Genomic DNA, 22,993 nt, shown 5'->3' with positions numbered 1-22,993 from the left:
GGAAGCTCTCTTAGCTGCGGTATTGCAGAAAGATGTAGGAGTTATTGGTATGACCAAAAAGAAGAGGCGATACTGCACCAGGCGGCAGATATCCAAGAAAGACGAGAGCGAGTGACCTTTACACAACTCTCGCCAACATCTCCGCCAAAAGGAGAGTGCTGTTGAGAATATGAGTGCTGTGGTGGGGGAGGGGGAAGAGACGGAGGGAGCTCGGTGGAGACGCTGTTTTGATGGCGAGATCCGCGCCTACTTCACGTCCACTACGACAGGAGCTACCCCACCACGATTGTTCAGGAAGAAGGTACAGACGTCGACGACGAGAAGAATGCAGGGAGGATGCAGAAAGAATCAGTGGCAGAGATGTATACGAGACTGAGACTGGCCCCTACTTACTTGTGTGTACAGCTTCTCATATCCCCAGGACGGGAGCATCAAATGAGACACCAACACAGCAATCGGCAGCTAGCACTCCTGCGCCTCCTTCCCGAGCCTCGCCTGCTCACTGCACGCGATACACGCAGTGTGCAACGACCACCACAAACTACCCCCAAACGAGCATAACGGGCCACCGCATCTCCAGATTCATCCGCACGACTGTGCCTTCTGACACGACCATCTCCATACACGAAGCCAAACCCATTACGCATTGCTCGTTTCCGCATCACATCTACGAGAGCAAGAATATATACATCCAGAAGCCCCAGTAAACCATCCAGAAGACCGGGCACAAGCCACGGTAGAGACTATAAGATTTGGATTGCGCAATACAAAAAACGCAGTGTCAAAGGGGTATATAGCCTTGCAACGCCAGACAATAAGATCAAAGACGGCACAGGGAACAACAAAGATCAAACTAGGAGGGTATCACTCAGCGATGGGGCCTATATCGCCAGATTTCTTCTTGGTGAATAACCGTTTGAGAGATGTGAAGCTACTTCGCTTCGATAGCCGCTTGGTCGAGGCGTCTGAGAAGGTGGACAAGGAGGTCGGTGGACGATTCGGTATATCCACGGGTTTAGGGTGCTGTTCCGGACGATCGAACGCCGGAGAACTAGCACCTAGTCGGCTAGATATCGAACCTTTCGGCGTACTTAGATTTCTGCTAGGGAAGAGACCGAATTGGGCAGTCTGTCGAGAGGACGTGGAAGATACTGAGCGGGGTGATGCGAAGCCTGGTAACATGGCCGATGCGCCTGACACGGAAGAGTATGCCGAATCTTTTCCGGTTAAAGGTGGGCTATAATCTCCGTTCTGTGGTTTCGCTGATAGACGTTTCGTTGCTGGTGAGCTCTCCTCTGCAGATAAATTAGATGGCGAAGACACTTTATGCTGATGTCCCAAGAGCTGACTTGTGCGACTAGACTCTGCTTGTAGTGTCGCTCCTCCACGCTGCTCTCCATTGTGCCAGGCATCACGGTAGTACCCCGTCTGGTTTGTCTGACGTCGCACATCCATGTCAACATTAGAGATGGCTGACGCAGAAGAAGAGTCTTCGCTTCGTTTTGGCGTCTCTGTGGAGTCGGACACGTTCGTGGTCTCGGGCTGCTGTTGAGGTCTTGCTCTTATGGTCGAATGTCTCTGAGGAGTGCCAAAACTGGCAGGGGTCTCCCTACCAGAGGACGAAGCATTCATGAATGGCGGGCGCTCGGGCGGAGGTGTAGGAAGAGGTTTGTTGTTGGCAAAATTTCGGAACGGACGTGCTTCGCGCGAGTTGGACGAGTTTCGTGAGGATGAACGCGTTGCAATCTAAACTCGTTAACAAGGCTCAGACATAGAATCCGGCTGGCGATGCTAAGATGGGATGGGGAATCATAGGCGGCCATACCAAACTTCGGCGACTTGCAGCACCACACCGCTTCTCAATCTCATTGCAGTAGCTGCTCACTTGTACGAGCACAACACCTAGTCTTTCAGCCTTTGCCACAAGGCTTTGCAAAAACTGCGACCAGCCTCCAGTATTGCCACACATGGCTGAGTATATGCGCCCAATGTCCTCATTACGGTATGTCCACGCGTCGCCTACGTCGCCCAGGTACAAGTCGAGTTCTTGGTTGGCTTCGCGAAATACGTTTATATCGATCAAATAGTCGTTGAGCAATTGCGACATGCGCCCGATGGTGCGCTCGATTACGATGTTGCCGTCGAGAAGTTGGGCGCGGTATGAACGGTCTTCAAGGAGGCGATCGAATTCGTTTACGTGTTCCATGGGCACTTTTAAGCATTTATGTCGGAAGAGCATGTCTTTCATGCTGCTTTCCAGATCTTCGTTTGCCCTCTGCAAGAAGCTGTCAAGCTCATTGACATGCTTCAGCAGGATGTCTGCTACATCCGCGACCGACTTTTCCAGATGCTGATGCAGCAGATGGACGCCGAAGACGATCTGCGCGACGGTCTTCGTCAGGGGATGAAATTTGCTTTTCGGGTTGTTTCTCCAATGACAGTTGTATGTAAAGTTCCATGAAGGCTCTGACGCGCTCTCTTCTCTGCACAACATCTGTTGGCGTGTCTTGACGCTCTTCTTGGGATTGACGAAAGGGACATGGCCAGTCTCGCCGGTTGCATCGAGCATGGACTCCTCGAAGGGCGCCTGCATGGAGGCGAGCGGGTGTATGGGGAAGGTTGCCGTCATGATGCGTTGATCTCGTTCGTCTTGCCATTCGTAAGAGTCGCGGTCTTCGAAGCTGCGACGACCCCTCTGCGATAAGCGTCGAAAAGGAACCATGGCGAGGCGGCGAGTTGATGTGACTAGCAGCTCGGATTATGGTGCTACAAGAGCCAAAGCCAATGCAAGCCGCAACTCGCTGTTCAAGGATCCGGGCTGTGCATAAGCACGAAACACAGAGTGGGAGGATCCGGGGCAATGGTGTATCGTCGTCGGGCCTTCTTAAAGAAGCATGGTGAAGGATGGCATTGTGTGAAGAGGGTCGACGCCGCAGGGGATGGAAATGTTCAACGTGCCGGAGATGGCGGAAAGAAGACTGGACACGGTCCCAAGGTTCAAGGACCCCTTCGGTTCGTCAGTCATCAGGTCACAGGTCACAGATCAGCCTGGGGATCTGGCACAGAGACGGGGGTTTCTGGTCGCCAGGAGGTCTGCAGGTGGTGCAGGAGGCTTGACCGCAACAAGTCTGGCGGACGCCTTAGTGCCCGGGACGGTTGGTATTCAAAGGCAGGGCGGGGAAGCGGTGGCCGCTCTCCACCACACAGCTATCGCAACTAGAAGTAGACGAACAAGCCTCAAACAAGAATAAACTTTGGCATTGGCTATCCCCAGCGGCGCGCACCACTACAGTTATCCGTTTCCTTGGCCCCGCTGCCACCTTTACCTAGGTGCAAGCGTGTCAAGCAGGTAATTTGGCCAGATCATCACCCAACACCCAGGCCCTCTGTGTGCGCTAGAAGATGCAATGCATTCGCCTGGCCCAGACTAAGAGACGCCTCCAAGCTTTTCCATGGCTGCCCTGAGTGATGATCCCGCGATGCTGCCGTCGTCGTCCACGGGCACACCAAGTGCCGAGGCTAGTCGTGGCCCCATTGATGTTCTAGTCAGCGAAACGGCGCAGCGCATAGGAGACGTCATCGATAGCTTCGAGCGTAAGTTTAACGAGCGCCACGGTGCCTGGCCGATCTCAGCGGGATGTTTCGAGTTCGGGCTGCAAGCACAAACTTACAATCTCGTGCTTGTGCCTGACGGCTGAGGCCACGGGTGTCCAATCACAGTGCACACGACACGCAAACTTCACGTCGCAGCCGTTGCGCTTCCACCAACTACCATTGCTACTTACGCCTACCAGCCCGTGCAACATACTTTTGACACTGAGACAGAGATTGGCTTTCACCCGCCAAAGAAGAGAAAGTTAGACGACATGGCCAGAACTGCGAGAAACAATGGCGCGAACTACCCTCTTGCGATGTCGTAGCAGCAGACGACCTAACACGTAGTCTCCATCCCGTCAACAAAACTCGGCCCCGACGAACAAGACGGACCCGCACCAGAGGCTACACACCGCGAGATGCAGCCTGTCCCGCATTAAATTACGTGGGTAGAAAATCACGGAAAGGTCAGTGTAGACACATACGAGAAGCGGGAACAGATGTGACGACAGTCGTCAGCAGCCTTTCGCGACCGGTAGCACAAGAAGCGTGAGGTTTTCCGAAGCCAGATACTGCGAGAATCGAACTCTGGGCGATGTCACGGCGATCGAATGCATGCGCAAGCCAGGCCGTGAGAGATCCCGAAATTTTTGTTGTTTGAGTCCTCGTTACCCATAGTCCTTACACCAAAACCACAGAGTCAAGAGGGCGACGGCTCAGAGGCTGTTTGGAATGCTCTCACTACAGCAATTGGACACTTTTCAGGGCTGGCGGAAGTGGCATGATGAACGATATGGAGCATGCGAATTATGTGAATGTCCGTCGCCTTTTTTACCAGCCCCTCCATCTAACCCAGACATCCACCACCGTATCTCCATCTGATTCTGAGTCGACCACGAGATACCATCCGAATCCTGCACCAGCCACGCATGCATGGTTTGGCCAAACCATAACCCTATCACCAATCGTCAACTCGTTGCATTCGCTCCTATCGCCCTCCCATGTCAAGATACCGTGCTCTTGACTAATGCGTCCTACTATCCATCCCGTCTTATCTTCCCGCTCATCATATATGTGCTTGGTGGAGGCATTGCCCAGAGCAGGTGTAACTATGCCCCAACCTGGGTAGGACTTGCAAGGTTCACGACCCATCGCTAGAGAGCCAGCTGACACGAGGGCCTCGGGCTTTGACCGCTCGTTATACACACTCGTCACTTCGACCAACATTCTAATGCCGATGTTCGATTTAGCGAGAGGCTGGAAGGATGACGTGGCTGCGCTAGAAGTAGATGGTGGTCTTGCATGTGTAGCGACTTGCTGGCAGTCTAGTACGGGGTATACCCCAGCATGTAGCTCAACGACATGGTCTTTCTGTAGTCGTCCAAGCACGTCGTGAAACTCCTGGACCTTGGGACTCGAACTTGATAGCATGTTCTGTGCTGCCGTCGCCGTGGGTGTCGCACCCACACTAAGCACCAATTTTCCGCTGAAGCTCTCTGGAACAGCCTTGATCGCTGTTTCCAAGCCCAGTAGCTCCTCAATTAAGCCATTTGCGGCATCATCTTCAGATGATCCACCATATGAATGTCCGAAATGCGAGTAGAAACCTTGCAGGAAACACCCGGATTTGGGTTCCTGACTCTTCTCAACTACTCTTTTGACGAGAGAAGAAAAGTTTGAGGAGGAAGTTTTGATGCCAGCACGTTCATAGCCAGTATCGATCTTGATAAAGACTCCCATCTCCACTTTGGTCTCAGAGGTGCTAAGTCGTTCGTGGAATTTAAGAAAAGCATTCTCGTTGTCGATGATAACGTTGATAGATCTGGGTTTCAGCTTCGAGGCCAGGGAAATGAGGCGTGGAATCCCAGATTGAGGCACGGGTACGCCATAGAGGACCTTGGAGGCGAGCGTTAGTTGCAAGTCTTTAGATAACGAATTACGAAAGCTGTTATGAAAGAAAACAAAGACACGAGTTATCATCGGGATGCACTCGAGAGAAAAAACATCTCAACACATACACTAGCTTCCCTCCCTTTCCCCTGCGCATCGCACAGCTCCGGCAACAAGTTCTCGGCCTCAGCAATCGTGCTAACGATAAAGTTCGCCGGACCACTTTCGCCGACTTGCATCTTTGATAGCTCAAGAGTCTTGTGGCTTTTGACGTGTGCACGAAACCCAACTTTGAGTTCCGCGCAGATGTTGAGCATGGCATCGCAATTGCGTCGTATGATAGCGCGGTCGAGGACGACGGCTGGAGTGGGTAGATCCTCTAGCCTTTTGCCCAGGTATTGTGAGAGGAGAGAGGCGCGCGTAGGAAGTGGGTAAGCCAACAAAGGGTTGATATCTGCCATCTTGGTGTACCGGTAGTCGTGAGTACTGATGTTGTTGGTTGTTGGAGTAGTCACGGCTGTCAAGAAGCTGTAAGAATAGCTTTTAAACAAATCCTACAAATTGCGTCGCAAAAGACTTCCAGATCAGGTGCCGAGCTGTGAGTCACTCTCCAATCCTTGGACTTTAGATCTAGGTTCTTCTCTTTCCAAAATTTGTCGTGTTGTCTCTTATCGGCCGTAGGCGTTATACGCGTTGGCCGTCGGACAAAGTATGTGCGATGCGGAACGGCCGCGCAGCTTTGCCGAACAGGATAATCACTTCGCAAGGCCGCGGATGTTCAATAGCTCTGGTGTGTAGTAAGCTGGGGGTAATAAATTCTGCTATCGTCGCGATGCTACCTCAATGTGGAAGATATGCAATAAGCTGGGGGTAATAGTTTGCCGTTGGAGGTGGATCTACGGAGTTAGCATAGAGTGGGGTGTTGCATCGCGACGTCTTGTGTGGGTCCGACATGAGAAGCGCTGATACGTGATAACAAGCATGCTCGCATGAGGAATTATATAGGTGTAATTGATAAAGAAGTATGAAGTGCCGAGATACAATCTAGTCTGTGTACCGAAACCGTCACAAAGTTTTTCACATGCAGCATGCAGACCGCCAAAGCGCATCTTAAGAGCCCGGCCCCGGCCACACACTGCTCAATCTCCTCCTTCGCCCAGCCATTGCACTTCCTGGACTAACACTCCTCGTTCCCATGCCCGTTGCCGCAAAACTATTCTCAAGTATAGCATCTTCAAGGTCATCTTCCTCTTCGATCCTCTGCACTATATCGGCTGGTGGCTCTTCTTCAAATACAGCCTGCAAATCGGCATGTGGACTCAATTGTTTCCAGCTCCTCCAAAATCCAATGTCCTGCAACCAAGTTGTGCGTTTTGAAGGCCCCGGACCATTGATGCTGAGTTGGCGCCGTGGCTTCCACAGGTAACGACGCTCGTAGTGGGAGATGGCAAGAAGGATAGGGAAGTTCAAGATTCGTATCGCTGAGACATTGATCTTGTGGAACCATCGTGGCGATAGGATGAACTTGAGAGGGAGTAAGATTATGAATGCGAGTAGATTGAAAGGTGGTCGATAGGCGAACAGGGAATCGGATTTTACACCTTCGAAAGTGAGCACCGCGCGACGGAACTGGATTTCTGCCGTCGCATCTGCGGCGATCTTGCTAAAAGTGTTGGACAAGATTGATACTAAGACTGTCAAGAACAGGGTGTTACCCAGGAAGGCGTAGATGACCATTAGGGTAGGACCGAGAATCTCATGGAAACCAGGAGCTTCATCAATTCCAGTGCCGTCCAGACCGAACCAGATCCAAAGCATCCATTTTGAGATGGTGATCGAGTTTGGTGAGTCTTCGTAGCCGACTGCTGGATTGCTGATACTCAGCCATTTGAGCGCTAACAAGAAGCCACCGAAACACCATACAGCGATTAGACTGAGGGCTGTGAACTCCTTCACCATTGCTCTTAGGGCGATGAACAACATGTTCTCCGGCATAAGGTTGAATGCGATGCGTGGGAATAGGATCGGCGACGCGACAGCCAGAACGTCGAGAGCTTGTCTGCCCGTCTCGTCTTGCCCCATCATCCACCCATGACATCGCATGCCAAGGTATATAAGGAAAATGCCGGCAAATGTGACATCCAAGAAGGCCCAGAGCTCCTGCGTATGCACTTCCCAGCCATGCTCAAGACAGGATGTAAGCTCATCGAGCACCCAACCGCTACCGTACAGTAAGAATGTAATTTCAGCACCAGTCAGAAAATGGTCTTTGCGCATAGTCATGCACCAGCAGTAGAGTGCGAGTAGTGTGATGAACTGTACTACTTCGATGATGTTGCGTGTTCTGGGTACCATAAGACGGTACTGGTTTAGTGTCGGCGCCTTCCGTGGATCGTAGAGGGAAATGGGCTTGTGCTTGTAATGATCTGGTATGATATCCATGTATACAGTGGGGGTATACACGATACGCCCGCGATATATAGCATCGATAACTTTTTGGCTCGCAGAACCAGCTAACAATACCTTACTCTCGGAGACGATAGCCACCTCCAGCGCTGTTAGCTTGCCCTCATAATCCCCCTGGCCCTGGTACTCTGAACTATGGCGCGGCGGACAGCGTTCATCTGGCGCACCCTGAAAAGGCTGGAAAGGAGCTACCATAATTTGCGCCAGAAGTAAGAGGCCAGCCTTGCCTGTAGACTCTTCATCGTGGCGTCGCAGCACTTTCATAGCAACCAGCTCGCAAAGATTCGCGCGCGTTAGGTCAACGGTTTGATGATGTTGCTGAAACTGTTGCTCTCGAAGGAACTGCATGCGATTGACAAGCAGACAGTACACGATGGATATATCTTCTTCGTCGTAGAGGCGATCCACTAATGGCTTTACGATGAGCACGTTCATGCGAGGCTCTCGGAGCTGGTCCACGGTGTACGGGTCTTCAATTACTGCCAGGACAAGGCGTCGTATCCTAAGATATGATTAATGTCAAACTCAGGCTCCTTACCTGCCGCAATACACATACCTGTGGATATTGAAGTAAGTCTTCTTGTTATTGTTCAGATCGGGCGCACTAGCAGTTCTCTCAAGCATTGGCTCGCCTTGACCGTTGAAGCATCCGTCGGCGCCAGCGTAGTCTTCCTCAGGGAGCAATGTCTCCTGTTCCTCTCTACTCTTTGCGGATCTCAATGCATCGCTCAGCGTTCTCTGGTTTTCCATCATATGAGGGCGCTTCAAGTACTTTCTAAACTCGATGTGCCTTGACGGCTTTCGTTGTGGTGAGGGCCTGCGCGCAGTAGGTGAGACATCCTCGCCGCCATTGCTAGAGGGTGCGACAGCACTATCATTACTGTCGTGACTTTTGGTGGGATTTGGGTTGAACGGTGGTCGAGTAAAGGTACCGTAGGCGGGACTGCCACTTCTGTTCCAGTCTGGGCTTGACGTCGGGCCTGACATGTGAGGCTGCTGCCAGCCTTAGGTAACAGTAACAGAAGGAGTCCAGTAAGCTGCACAGGGTTGAGCTTGAGCGGGTCTTTTCCAAGGCTGAACGGGACGAAAGTGGATAAGCCTGAGGTCCGTAGAAGCTTGGATAGCAAAAGCTGCTACGATTCTATCGAACTCCAATGCGCTTCACGCGTCGCAAAAAATAGGTACCAAGTCTACTCAGCGACAATGTATAAGTAGTCTTGTCACAACTGATGTCTTTTCGTGGATGCTGATAAGGTGGGAAAAAGGAAGCATGGACCGCTGCACCGATTGAAGGGTCGGCAAGTGAGGTTTCACGCTAACGCTATTCGGTGTAGATCTTCATGATCATCTGCGACGTCACTCTGTGACACTATCTCGAAGCTGCCAATTCTCACAACAACGTGCTTGGATAGAACCAGTTTGGTCCTTATACAATGATACTCATATGATTTGATAGTGTCAACACAAGGACGCACCATAATACAAGTGAAGATTGAAGGTCTGTTGCTTTGTAGTCGCACACGTGAGCCACTTGCCGAGTTAGGCCATGATTGCGGGATTAACCTCCGCAACAAACAAAGAGGAGACGTCGTATCGCAGAAACTACCGGTGAGAAAAATGAGGCTGAGAAGGAGATAGCTGAGGCAATCTTTACTCATTTAGTTGGCGAATTTGTACTCGTGGCCGACTGGATAGGTTGACATACACAAGCTGCATCTTGAAGCGGAGTCTTTGAGATACGTGCCTCAATACACTCCAATCCTCTACTGAGAAGTACATTACATGTACTACCTAGCCAACCAGGGCATGTTAACCCCCACTGCTATCTACCTGTTGTTCTCGGAGGTCTCTCAATCGGACCGAATCAATTCTGTGGCGCCTACATTGAAGCTCAGCGGTGCTTGAGACCTTTCCTTCCACCAGGCCTAGTAGCAATGTCAGCTGTGTTTTGATCATTTGACTCTCACTATCACTTACCCCGTGGACTTCATTGTGGTCGTTTCAGGCTCCTTCAACTCGATAAATTCCCGCGGGTTCAATGTTCGGGAAAGATACTTTGGAAGGTCACGGCGGGCTAAAACACCAATCAAAACATCTTTCATGAATTCTGTGTTGTACTGCTCTTCCTACGAAATGCAATCACCGTTGGGCAAAGTCAATATAGTATGCTGTGAGAAATCTGCGCAAGGGATTGGTAAGCTGACGAAAGCGATAGATGCTCTTCATCACGTCGCTCTCAAGGTGTAACCCACGCCGTCTGGTTACTCGTGATGGAACAGTTCCAGGATGACGCAGAAAACAGTTTTCAACGAAGTCGAATCTTCTGATTGTTCGCAGAGTATGTAGAGGACAATCAACCAATGATGTCGGGATTTGATGACACTTGACATGGATGAAGTGCCATCAGGTGAATACTGTAGGTCAGGAACATTGCCAGTCTGAAGGACTGTAACATAGTCCTTGATAATGCCTGGCTGTTCAGCCGTCAAATCCACCGTATCGCTATGTATTCGCTTGTAGTGAAGCGCTATTCTTGGGGATCGCTTGAACAGAATATCTTTGTGTACTTGTATGCGCGTAGTATCAAGAAGATGTGGTTCGCGAATAGTAAAGTGATCTTTCCGGCAGTTAAACTAGAGGGTCGATGTTAGATAGGGAAAATGATTCGGGAAGTGGAGTAATACTTCTCCACCATATCTCAAAATTCCAGAAACTCTTTTAGCACTCGTGCTATGGCGAGACGGGTCATTCTTTGCTTGTATCTGGCCAAGAAGTTTTGTAAACTATCAAGGAGGGCGGTCAAAACCAGGGTCCACCGTTGATTACCTAGATTCGTGACGTCCCAGTGGCACACGGAGCGTTCTCTTACCAGGATACGTCATTCGTATTCTTCATTTACAAACACCGGCCACCATGTTCTAAAGAGCTGAGTATACAGATTTATCGTTACACCGCACTCATCCCTATAAGGACTTGATGCTGAAGTATTTCCTTCACGCAAGCTGATCGTACCTTTTTACATGATGGTAGCAAATGAACAACTGGTGAAGCAAGGGATAAGTTGAACTATGCTGGGTACAAGACGAGGATGACCATGGGATAGACCAGCGGCAACGAGGACTTGGAATGAAGAGTAAACGTGGTTCCCAATTGATGCGTTTGATGCTGTGAGATTGAGAACCCTGTTTGCACGATGGTTCAAGGTGGAGCCCGCGTTATGAGAAGTATTGTTGGAGTTGATGACATGCCTTCATCATTCCCACCTTGACGTGAATATCTGAATGAGGCTCGCTCGGTCGTCGGGCTGGCCTACGAATGAGGTGTCATTATGCTCATACCTAGTACAGTTTCCCGTTTTGTTCTCTGCCACCTCCGCCTTCCCCAAGTTCAAGTCTGTAGCACCCAATAGATCATGCGTCACCAACTAAGACATGTGATCCAACCCGAAAGGCTTTCGTCTCATGCACCATCATTGATACTGATCGTGTCCACAACGAAAGCAATATTTCGGTCAGTGTTCCGCAGTTCGTGCATTCTTTCAGCCCGCATTGCTACGCCAACAAAGAGCGGAAAATGTATCGCGTGGTCGCGCCACATATGATAACTACTCCGATCACGTTATCTGGCTCAGGCAAACGACCTTTTTCCCTACTGGAGGCGCGATGATGGAACAAGCTTACCAGCAATAGTGTAGCACGCGGCAAAAGATGGACACTGCGCAATATCCATGCTGACGCAAATAAGATTCTGCAAGATATCTTAAGTATGTCACAACGGTCTATGTGGCGTGGACCCTTGGAGCGTCGGCATCACATGACTCCGCGACATCGTGACAAAAGAACCGATTTGTTCGCCCAAAATACCATTGTCTCACCTAAGGCAATGCCTACACACGGAGCTCTTCCCCGCCTTTGAATCGCGCCATTATTTCGAACAGTCATTGCCTGTACAACCAGCATGACCCACATTTTACGTGATAACAGCCGCGGAACCAATGGAATCGTCGAAATTCGCTCGCCGGTACTCTCAGTCCTGTACACCTGGCGTGCCTGTCAGAAAGAGAGGCGTGATGATTTGTATCGTTGGTGCCTGACAGGCATCCATCCTTACTGAGATAAGCGAACGGAAACGGTTATCTTTGCAGGAGATAGATTGGGTCTACTCAAGGTTACACTCCTTCTCTTTGACTAGATTCGGAAGTACTCGCAATCACTCACAGCCCATCCTTCACTGTGATCGACATCTTGATTCCTTCGCTGCTCTTCCAAACTTGTGCAGCCATGCCCTCTGATTCTTTCAAGGACTACTATGCTGATCTCGGGCTCGAACTTGGGGCTTCGGCTGGAGCCATTAGGAAGGCGTTCCAGGATCTTGCTAAGAAACACCATCCAGACAAATCAGGTATAGCAGACGCCACGGTCTTCCGCCGCGTCCGCGAAGCTTTTGAGAAGCTTTCAGATCCAGAGTATCGTGCTCAATACGATCGCTCCTACTGGCGCAGGAAGTTTCAGACCGACGACATTCCGACTGAGGAAGAGAACCGCAGTGCAGGCGAAGAAAACTTTGGTGACACACGTAATACAAGTCATGGCGCTGAGACTCAAGAAGCCCGTAGCGCAAGTCCACCGCCTGTCAAGCCGCAACGCAAGCCCAACGAGCCAAGTTGGCAGTACTTCTTGGGCAAGGCCTATACCACATGGCAGAAGGAGGAGGCCGCTTACCGTGTGAGACACCCTGAAGTGTACGAGAGGTATGTAGGCCTGTTTGCTTCGTACCTGATATATCTACTAAAGCCTTTCCTAGTCCGCTCAGCAGTGACCCACCTACTCCCAAGCCTGGAGGTATGGCACATGGCATGGTCGTTCTGATGTCTCACCCCTGCGTCCAACAGAGCTGCATCTACAAGAGCACAGCGTGGCGCCTTCAGACCGGCGGCGGAGACCATTGCGTATTCTGCATGGCCGTTCACACCGGGGGTAGGAGATGTCCTGGCTGTGAGGTGCTGGCATGTAAGGTTTGTCTCGAGAAGGTTCGCGCATTGAAACGGAGCCCTTTTGAAGGATTGAGATCGAAGGCGCAGTACTGCTCGTCCGGTGGTTGAAGTGGAAGGTGGGCTCGTATGCAAGATGGGTCGTGATGGCAATCTTTAAGGGAATGTCAGATAGGATTAGAGATAGCAAGATGTGCAGGGAATCAATGCACAAGACGTTATATATATATATATGATGCATGATCTCTGAGTATGCTTCCGACGCTTCAACTTCAGCATCAATATCGTTGTGACAGCGCAAATATGCAAAGCCGATTTTACTGATGGTGGTTGTGAGCAGTTATCGTCATAGCTGAGTTTCACGCGGCAGCTCCGCCGTCGGTTGTTCCTGCCTGCTGCCGCCCCTGACGGTGCATTGACCCCGCACATCCAAGACCTGGGCACGGGCTTGCATCATTGTCGCGCTCCAGCGTCCCACATTTTAGAAACGCCGTGGTGTGTCACTCCACTTATGGACGCGCAATCCGTCCAAGCCTATCGTCAGCCCGTACCGCGAGGATGACCCCATGTATGGTACCTAGTCTTGTGCCGCTCCGCAGGCCTTCATTGGGATCAGCTTGTCCGGGTGCACGAGGCGGACGATCTATTTGCAACCGCTGCAAGTTAGCATACCGTGTTCGTATCTCCTGGTCTGGGAATGTTGGCGGCGTTAGCACGGGACAACAGCATTCCAATCCATTCACCGGACCCTTCCGGAACTAGTGCCATTTACAACCTCTTCACACATTGAGACCTTGGACTTCTACATTCCTCCGTGTTTGCTGGACATACACTTTACAACAACCGACCAACGCCTTTCGCTCATTTTCAACAACATTAGTCCACATTCAACATGGACCTTTACCGAGCTACATTCGCTGGATCGCTGCTGCTCAATGCACTCGCATTCTACCAGTCGCACCGCTCACGCAAGGCGGCTGTCGTAGAGACAGCGACTACAGACAAGAAGGATGAACACGAGCATTTAGAGCCTGATTTGGAGGGCCTAAGCAAGTTGAAGAAGCGCTTCTTTCCTATTTATTTGCTGGTCAACGCTGCAGACTGGCTGCAAGGACCATATATCTATCCTATCTACAAAGGTGCACTCGACCGATCTTTATATTGGAAGTTGGAATGCTAACAAAAGTATAGATGAAAAGGGTCTTCCAGAAGAAACAGTCGCGTTCCTGTTTCTCATAGGCTTCATCTCCGCCGGAATCTCTGCGTCTTTCGTAGGCACTCTAGCAGACCGATACGGGCGTAAGACAGCATGCTTGGGATACTGCGCCCTCTACTCCCTATCATGCGCCACGCTCTTGTCCGACAACATCTACGTTCTCTTCTTCGGTCGCATCCTCGGTGGTGTGTGCGGAACTGTTCTTTGGAGCGTCTTCGAAAGTTGGATGGTGGCTGAGTTCAATCAGCTCATGCTTCCGGACGGCGAACCCCATCTGAGCGCGATATTCAGCACGATGACTACTTCAAACACATGTGTGGCTATCGGTGCGGGTATCTTCGCAGAGTGGGCGGTTAGAATGACAGGCACGGCAAAGACACCCTTCATGGCTTCTATTGGCTGCTTGAGTCTGTCTTTCCTTGCTATCTCAAAGTACTGGGGAGAGAATTATGGGACGAGCAGCCGCAGAGCTTCAGAGACTGAAGGGCTGCTCCAGCAAGAGGAAGCTACCCCAGCTCCGCCAGCCACGTCTGCTCTCCGAACGATTTTGCGCGATCGCAACATCATGATGCTTGCATTGGTATCGGGCTTCTTCGAGGGGTCTCTTTTTCTGTTCATCTTCTTCAAATTCCCAGCGTTGAAGCTCAGCCATAAACTGGCGGGCTCAACTGACGGTAAGCAATACTCCAACCAACTGAAGCCGGGTTCACAGAGCTAACATCTACCAGAACTTCCGTTTGGTCTCATTTTCGCCATCTTGATGTGTTCTATGATGTTTGGTTCCCTCCTTTACAAACACCTCTCCACATCCGCAACACCTGTGTCGGCGCAAAAGATGCTTACAGGCATCCTCGCAGTTTCATCCGCGTGCTTCTTTGTTCCTGGCCACTTCCGCGACGAGCGCCTCACATTGTGGTGCTTTTGCATTTTTGAGTTGTGCTGCGGAGTTTACTATCCTGCAATGGGCTCGCTGAAGAGCAAGCTCGTTGAGGATGGCTCAAGAGCCAGCATTTACGGCATTCTTCGAATTCCGTTGAATGTTTTTGTTGTGCTTGCTCTGAGCACTACGAAAGAAGGTAAGCACTAGTATTTTGTCTAGATCCGAGGACCAAGAACTAACTATCAGCCCAGGCGAAGCGCATCGCGATACGGTGTTTACCACCTGCAGTCTGCTTTTGGTGGCGGCTGCAATAGTCGTTCACAAGACACTATCGTGATCTCATTACTATCCACTTTCCTATTTAGTCTATTTGCATGGCGCTAAGGATAAACATAACCTCGGGGAAATATGTTGTATAATCATCATCAACAAGCCTCCCGTAAAGCGGAGCAACACCCAAGATAGACACATCGCGAAATAGCGATTTACACAAACAATACCCACATTTCCTTTCGTAGAAGACAGATCCTATGACATCATGCATTGCGACGCGATTTTGGAAGGCACGTCCTGAAACACGCGCCTTGTTCAGGAGAGCGTCGAGACAAAGACACGGCCGAAACAAGACTTGATGATCAACGGCCCACATGTGCCCCGCCGCTTCATCGTACGTTGTGCGGCTAATGAACTTCCCCGTCATCCACTAGTCGCTCCCTCGCTCTCAATGGTGCGAAGATAGCGGCATGCGGCTTGAGCGGGGTTTCGTATGATCGAGGCAGCACGGGTCCTTGGACGTTCTTGCTCCCTCAACGCTAAATCTGTAACGGGGCATTACCTGATGTTTGGTTGTGATAAGCGCTCGGCAGATGTACACGTAACACTGTTGGTCGTTCCGCTGTTGTCGTTTCGCACGTCCTTGGCACGTTCTAAAGGACCGACATCACACAGCCGGACTAGGGGCGGAGTCGTTTGAGGGTTTACATGTTGCGTTTGTCTTCCGATAACTTGAATTCATTCTTGTTTTCTCCTCCCTTCACCCTGCTTTCTCTTTTTTTGTACGCTTGACGCGATCGTTACCTCCACCGATTCAACTCGGAGGTTATACATCACAGTCTTTCCTCGACTCGACTCAACTCTCCCACTATCTACAACGTCACTCTTTCACCCGCCACGATGTTTCGGTCTTTCGGTGGTACGTTCGATCAAATCAGTTCTGATTGTAAACTTGCTTACAAGTGTCCCAGCCCGTATATTCGCAGGAGTATTCGTGGTCGTTTTCCTCATCGTCATTTTCCACAACGAAGAATCCGCTGGCACGGCTCTACTTCCTTATCTCCCTGTCCTCCCATCAACAGGCTCTTCACAATCCTCCTCGATACTCCAAGCATGGATAAAAGACCGATCTGCGCTGTCAGAAAAGTCATGGAAAAAGAGCGTTGAACTCCGCGATCAGATGGCGAAGCAGCATCCGGACAACCCGAAGATTCCATTCTTCCCAATGGACTTCTTAAAATACCCATTCACAATCTGGGACTTCTTCCCAGCGACATGGACATGCCCTCATGACATCCAACGTGTTGGCCGACTCGGTGACGGAGGAAAGTGGGTCTGCGGAATGAACATCTATGAGAGTCTTCCTGCCCCCAAGTCCGCGTCTGCGACCATCGGATCACAGGAGCCCCTATCGAACGCACAAGAAGGTCTCGTCATGTACAGCTTCGGTATCAACGGTGAATCCTCTTTCGAAGCCGAAATGCTCGAACGTATTCCTAGCGCCCGTATCTGGGGCTACGACTTCTCGGTCGATGCCTGGGGCCCGCAAATCGCAGAGAAGCATCGCCATCGAACATTCTTCAAGAAGGTCGGACTAGGCAAGGAGGATAAGCATGACTCGGAGCCGCCATTCTGGACTCTACCCAGTTTGATGAAGCAGAATAACCACACCTACATCGATATTCTGAAAATCGATATCGAAGGCAGTGAATACGACGCTTTAGACACAATGATGAACGCTTTCGACAACATGAAAACAGCATCTGGAAAGTCCGTCCTGCCTATTGGTCAGGTTATGATCGAACTCCACCTCGGCGACGGAATCAACACCGAAAATGCGAACGCCGGCGGTAATGTAGACTTTGGGCGGTTTAGAACTTGGTGGGAGAGGCTGGAACGCATGGGCATGCGACCCGTGTGGATGGAGATCAATCTCTTTGCCGTCACTTTGGGAAAGAGCAAGGCGAACCCAAGGTGTACGGAGTATGTTTGGGTCAATGCCAAGGACCAGAGAAGTGTCCTTTGGAATGTATAGATAGCATCTGGTCTGAAGATCAGCGGCGTTTGGGGCCTCGAAGTGGCATTTTTGAAAATTTCAGGTACAACCCAATCATATTTTTCCTATTTGTGACAACACCAGTCGTTGTTGAGGTACGTGAAGCTGGGATATCGTCACTTTCCCAAATCCCAGAGTACTGGAAGTTGGCATGTGCCGCATGATGTCAGATTGAGGCTTGACTGAATACGATCTAGCGTTCAATATTACGCCCCCTCTATCCATCTCAGGGAGCTGCACTTGACCAAGCATCCGTTCCGCAACCATTCAACAAGACTGAAGAAGACGCAAACCATCGATCAAACAACGATCCGCTCCTTGTGGGGCTTCCAAGGTCGGTAAGCCTTCTCTCAAACCTACTACCGACGCCTCACATCCTGCGCCTTGCTCGGGCAACTAGCGTTTCGGCCGCCGAACACCGTCCGCGTTACACAAACAGCCTCGCAATCTACATCAGTGTCCAGGCGTTTTGTCCAGATGCTTTGCTGCCGACCCTGTAGAGACTGCGATTATGCGGATCCGCTACAGGTGGTCCAGAGCCGGTTCTCATGTTAAGGAGATCGCAATCTTAAGGATGAGGTTTGTTGGCTGAAACTTACAGTAAGCTGCAATTAGATTTCCCCACGATCCGCTATCCCATCTTGGTCGCGTGCATCGATGCCAGGGTCCAATATCCGAAGAGCGACCGTTGGTAAGCCCTAGAAGCCTAGAAGCGTATGTTCTCCTGTGTATCTCAACCGTCAACGCAAGCTCGCGTTGATGATGGTATCCTGGATTACCGTGCATCGTGCTACCTAGACTCTGACGACTGGTCCGAAACCAACGCCAAGCGCCGAGACATTGGCAGCCTTCGCTTCTAGTAGTCTGACTGCCCGGGGAGAACGAAGAAGGTTATATCGCCTGAATTCAAGGGCCGCACGACTACAGGATTATGAATGATGTTCTGGTTGGAGGGCTTGCTTCTGATGGGAGAGGCTGCAGCTACAGGGCAGGTCTTGAAGCTGTAGTCGAGCGATCTGAGTGGACTATTTTCGTATGAAGCGGGCCGGACCGAACAACGTCGAGAGCGCGTGTATGTCATGGAGAGAAGTCGGTAAGATTTTGGTAGCGCGAGGTGATGGAGGTGAACTGTTATGCTCATTTTGTCCACATCCACGAATGCAAATGTTGCCGGCAACTCCATACTTCTCTACAAGGCAATGGAGAGTGCAAGTGAGACTGCGTGAGTGATGGTGTACGGACATGTCACCAGATCCCACCTGCTTACATTGGTACATTAGAGTAAGGGTCTGTTAGGCCAGCTTCACACATTGGATACAAGGCAGTTTACAGGTACAACAAAGTCTCTAATGATGCGGGTGTATCTGTAGATTGTATCTCCGATCCAACTCAATCTCCATTGCCCAGTCCGCTTCCAAAGATCTTGTCTATCCTCGTCGCCCTCTCCCATACTATATCACCCCTTCCGTCCTCACCACCCTTCCTCTTGAAATATAGTATCCGGTGCTGAGGTATGAATTCCTCGTCTGTTTGTTCAGTCTTCCATTTCTCGAGTCCGGTCTCCTTTGCGCCCAGGAAACGGTCCTCATATCCAATAATGTAATCACTCGGATCAAGACTCGGATCCCAACGTAGCCGATTGAGAACGTCGGATGCAGGACGTAGTTTGGTACTCGATAAAGGCTTCGACGTAGGCTTTGGACGCTGAGGTATCGCACGCTGAGGCTTTGTGTCATCAGCATCTTCGGTGTCTTCGTCGATAATGTCTTCTTCGTCATCCGAGTCTGAATCCAATTCCGTGGCATAGATTCCCCACTCCCGGTCATCCAGCTGCAAATCCCTGACTTCGCTAGACCTTACTAGCGATGCATCAATCCACGAGATGTTTGGGTCAAAGTTCTTCTCGTCGGTTCGCAACTGCGTTAGGAAACGATCCAGCACCTTGTCCAAAGCCTGCTTGGCCACCTGCTTCTCCTCCGCACTTGCTGCAGAAGCGGTCTTCTCAGCTTTCGAGAGTCCGATTAGGTAACATCCTTGGTAATCTTTACCATCGTCGACATCTTTTGAGTCGCTATCGGCGAAGCGAGCGGGCCAGATCTGTACTTCGGAGTTGGGTATGGCTTTGTGAATGTCTATCAAGATCAGTATATCGATTAAATAAGGAGTAGATGTATTAGAGTGCTTACCTATGACGAGGGATATGCACCGAGACTCAACCCAACCGACTAAACTCTTGCCCTTTGCTAGCGTTCGGCCCCAAAACTGCATGTCAATCTTGATGAAATTGTTGTAAGCGTGGAGAAAGTCTGCAACTCCATGCGGGATGTTCAATTCCTGTCTCGGAGCTGAGGGGGCACCGAAGAACGTCTCCCACGTAATGCCTGGCTCGCATAGCTGCTGCTCAGCGTTCCTGAAGGCCTTGACTAATAATTTCAGACCGGGAACAGTAGCCGTATGAGCAATGTTGGAGTTGGGTGCATGATAACCCAGCACGACCATTGGTTCTCTTGTGCTGCGGTAGTAATGCGGTCGCTTTTTGTGGTAAATGGCATCGTAGACGATGTCGTTTGTCCAGTCAAAGTGAGCGTAATGGTGAAAGAAGCTTGTGACTACGTCTGCAGCCGTGACTGAGCCATAGTCATGTCCAAGCTTCTTGCATACCCAGGACAACATGAGGGTGATGTGGACGCCACCAAGAAAACCGAACTTTGCACTGTAGATTCCACGCTGAACAGCCCATAACTTAATACAGCGATACGCTAGGCGGAATGCGGGAAGTGATGGCAGTGTACGTTGTATGTACAGTAAATCGCGGTACGGCTTGAGTTTGCGGAGTGAAAGAACAGAAAGGTTGAAGATCGGATCGGATGCTGGAATATTACGGAACTCGTGCCAACTATTTGCTATGTGTCAGAACTATTGCGGGATAATAGCGAAATGAAACTTACCTTTCGACAACTAGAGGGGCAGGACAGTACTGTAAATCCATGAGTATCTCATTGACGGATAGCTCAAGCATGGTGCCAGTACTAGCTTCGACCTTACGCAAGATCCTAATACCCTGACTCTCGGCTTTGGAAAGCCGTTGCCGAGCAAGCTTGAAGAATGTCTTGGAACTAATGGTTCCAATGCAAAGGCAGTCAATATCTGAGTCTGCCGTCCATACACCCAGTGCATACGAGCCAACTGGTACTATGACCAACGGTATGTCAGGTTGCGCTTGGTTTGAATCCTCCGATGTACCAAGTAGGACATTTTGAAGGCTTGCGAATGCGTCGCGCCATTCGCCAGCTTGTTTCTCGTTCGGGAACATACCATGTGTTTCAAGTACGGAGTGCAAACTCGTGGTGTCTGCCAGGACCCCCGCTGCTCGCCTGTGTTCGATGATAAGCTGCTTTGATGATAGATCCTTATTCACATCATTCGATACCGCAGCATCCGTCGACTGAATCCTTGCTCTTACACCATAATGGTCGCTAGCAACGACCTGCTCGCCATCGATCATTTCCGGAACGCCGAAATGGTTGAAGTGAACTATGCGGAGCGATTCTTGCGGCTTGAATAATATCCTATCATAGCGTTGCGGGCGATCGTGGGAAGTGGTCGTAGTTCCAGCAGCAAGCCGGTTGTTCTGGGGGTCGAATGTCGCTCCTTCTTCACCCTCGAACAGGTCACCAGACTCAGTAACACTTGTTTGGTCAACCCCTTCGACACGCGCGACAGACCATGCATCAGATAATCCGGCTTCGCGGATCTCGTCCTCGATCGCCGATAGTGTCGATACAGTCTCGCTGGATATGGACTGGTTCTTGACCGATAAGTCGATGGTGTAGGTCGATGTGACGAGGTTGAAATCTCCAGCAACAACCCATGATTCACGCTTGTAGTGTCGCTCCAAGTAACGTGTTAGAGTTCCCATTTGAGATTTCTTGGTAGCAACTGAGCCGTCAGTAAGACCCGCAGTCAGGTGCACTCCAGCAACAACCAAACCCTCCGACTCCACAGAGCTGGATGTCACAACGCCATTAAATTGTGCGATAAGGGCGCTCTTGTGCTTGCGATGGAAAGAGACTGAGTGCCAGGAAAACGGGTAGCGGCTTAGGATAACGACGTTCCGTAGACTAGGAAGGGGACCGAGATCGTTCTGGCAGGGTGGTCCATGTGAAACAAACGGATATCTTTGGGCGATCTGCATGACATCGGGACTATTCCGCAGTAGGTAGCTAAGGAAATCATCGGAAACTTCTTGTAGCACAAGTACATCGGCTTCCGCTGAATTGGATAAGATTGTGCTGACAATCAATGGGTCGCGATCATGGTCTGGCGGATACTCGGTGTCCACCAAGACGTTGTAGCTCGAAACAGTGAGTTCTCTGATTCCAGTCTGGCCCTTATCTCCATCTGTGTATGCTGACCATTTGTTTTCAGTTGGATCAAAGCAGAGAGCAGGTTCAGCTAGCACCTCGTGATCGTCAGATATAATCTCTTGTTGACCTGCATCGCTATCAGATTGAAGCGTAGGCAGATTTGAGTTCGGCGTTTTCACCCAATAGTCCGAGCTATGAGGTTTCCAGATGTCACTCGGAGCGCCGATATCGATGGTTCCATACAGACGCATATGATCCGTTGAGAGTGTTCCAGTCGTCCTTTCGCGAATCAAGATAGCAAGCGTGCCGACGCGGAACCGCATATCCGGCAGTAAACGCGCCTTGCGTAGGAGGTACGACTGCGATATCAAAGGATTGCCCTGTGTTTGGCCAACAGTAAGATGTGCGGTAGATCGAGCAGGTCCCTGTCCTAAAGCTCGTAGTACGATCGTTCGCAGTGAAACGAGAGGCGAGTCGACATCCTCGCCACCGTCGTCGGTAAGATAAACGTTCATGTTGTTCTTTTGAATGAATGCACCCGCTTGAACTAGTTCTATGTCGATCGGAGTCTCTTGGTCAAGATTCTCTGCCAAATACTCTCGAATTTGTTGTTGTGCTCTTGGGAGCTGCTCAGGTGCCACGAAAGGGTAAACAAGGTTGACGTGCGGTGGCCACTGCAGATGAGAGAAAGAAAAGTCAATGTATGTTTCTTGTATCATGAGTTGGTGCAGGACTTGCCCTTCCGTAAGCCTTGTCGTAAAGTTCCCGCAAATGGTCAACGTGACGGCATTGAGAGATTGGTGGAATAATGCACAACGCAGTGTCGTATGATGTCGTTGACATCCTAGCTGGAAGTAAAGATTGTTCGGTAGACGCCATAATCTGAATGTAAAAGATGCACGGAAAGCTATTGCAAGGGGTATATTGAACGCGTGATAAACAACTTCGGTATTGATGGTCCTGTGCTCTTGTGATTCTCCAGAGACCTTTATGTCTTGTATAGTAAATACGACCAAACACTGTACTCCACCTGTTGTATCAGTCTACTTCCCGATCGGGTGGAATGTATGACTCTGGAGGTTGCTGAGCCTCATATGTGAGGCACAGGCCAGGTGAGCAAAAATGAGTCATTTGCGCTAACCAGAAGCAGGTCTTGCGCCACAAGTGATGAGTGCATCCAAGTAACATATCCACGAATGCGCAGTCTTGTTGGAGGACTACTCGCGGCAGCATCATCGGCGTAATTTGAGGTGACTCCTAC

The 22,993-nt window shown here is 50.5% G+C and overlaps 7 protein-coding genes across 7 annotated transcripts; 3 read left to right on the top strand and 4 right to left on the bottom strand.

Annotated features, from left to right (window-relative positions):
* Positions 1-864: 864 nt before the first annotated feature.
* On the bottom strand, positions 865-2,722 carry J4E82_002175 (uncharacterized protein; the record flags this gene model as incomplete). The annotated part of the gene is made up of 2 exons (XM_051728478.1): positions 865-1,746; positions 1,826-2,722. 2 exons carry the CDS (start codon positions 2,720-2,722, stop codon positions 865-867), a joined length of 1,779 nt encoding a protein of 592 aa, XP_051591891.1.
* Positions 2,723-4,425: 1,703 nt separating this feature from the next.
* J4E82_002174 (uncharacterized protein) lies at positions 4,426-5,945 on the bottom strand (the record flags this gene model as incomplete). Its single annotated transcript, XM_051728477.1, has 2 exons — positions 4,426-5,490; positions 5,613-5,945. 2 exons carry the CDS (start codon positions 5,943-5,945, stop codon positions 4,426-4,428), a joined length of 1,398 nt encoding a protein of 465 aa, XP_051591890.1.
* A 649-nt stretch (positions 5,946-6,594) lies between these two features.
* Positions 6,595-8,937, bottom strand: J4E82_002173 (uncharacterized protein; the record flags this gene model as incomplete). The annotated part of the gene is made up of 2 exons (XM_051728476.1): positions 6,595-8,452; positions 8,507-8,937. 2 exons carry the CDS (start codon positions 8,935-8,937, stop codon positions 6,595-6,597), a joined length of 2,289 nt encoding a protein of 762 aa, XP_051591889.1.
* A 3,293-nt stretch (positions 8,938-12,230) lies between these two features.
* J4E82_002172 (uncharacterized protein) lies at positions 12,231-13,051 on the top strand (the record flags this gene model as incomplete). Its single annotated transcript, XM_051728475.1, has 2 exons — positions 12,231-12,700; positions 12,754-13,051. The coding sequence occupies 2 exons, from the start codon at positions 12,231-12,233 to the stop codon at positions 13,049-13,051; spliced, it is 768 nt and encodes a 255-aa protein (XP_051591888.1).
* A 781-nt stretch (positions 13,052-13,832) lies between these two features.
* J4E82_002171 (uncharacterized protein) lies at positions 13,833-15,373 on the top strand (the record flags this gene model as incomplete). Its single annotated transcript, XM_051728474.1, has 4 exons — positions 13,833-14,079; positions 14,132-14,830; positions 14,885-15,232; positions 15,288-15,373. 4 exons carry the CDS (start codon positions 13,833-13,835, stop codon positions 15,371-15,373), a joined length of 1,380 nt encoding a protein of 459 aa, XP_051591887.1.
* Positions 15,374-16,209: 836 nt separating this feature from the next.
* J4E82_002170 (uncharacterized protein) lies at positions 16,210-17,344 on the top strand (the record flags this gene model as incomplete). Its single annotated transcript, XM_051728473.1, has 2 exons — positions 16,210-16,228; positions 16,281-17,344. 2 exons carry the CDS (start codon positions 16,210-16,212, stop codon positions 17,342-17,344), a joined length of 1,083 nt encoding a protein of 360 aa, XP_051591886.1.
* A 1,410-nt stretch (positions 17,345-18,754) lies between these two features.
* J4E82_002169 (uncharacterized protein) lies at positions 18,755-22,451 on the bottom strand (the record flags this gene model as incomplete). Its single annotated transcript, XM_051728472.1, has 3 exons — positions 18,755-19,497; positions 19,552-20,261; positions 20,314-22,451. 3 exons carry the CDS (start codon positions 22,449-22,451, stop codon positions 18,755-18,757), a joined length of 3,591 nt encoding a protein of 1,196 aa, XP_051591885.1.
* Between the last annotated feature and the right edge of the window lie 542 nt (positions 22,452-22,993).

This window comes from Alternaria postmessia, assembly GCF_024291825.1.
Source record: "Alternaria postmessia strain BMP 2775 chromosome Unknown scaffold_8, whole genome shotgun sequence".
Classification (NCBI taxonomy): Eukaryota; Fungi; Ascomycota; class Dothideomycetes; order Pleosporales; family Pleosporaceae; genus Alternaria; species Alternaria postmessia.
Note: the sequence above shows the minus strand (reverse complement) of the source record. Positions and strands in the feature narration are given on the sequence as shown.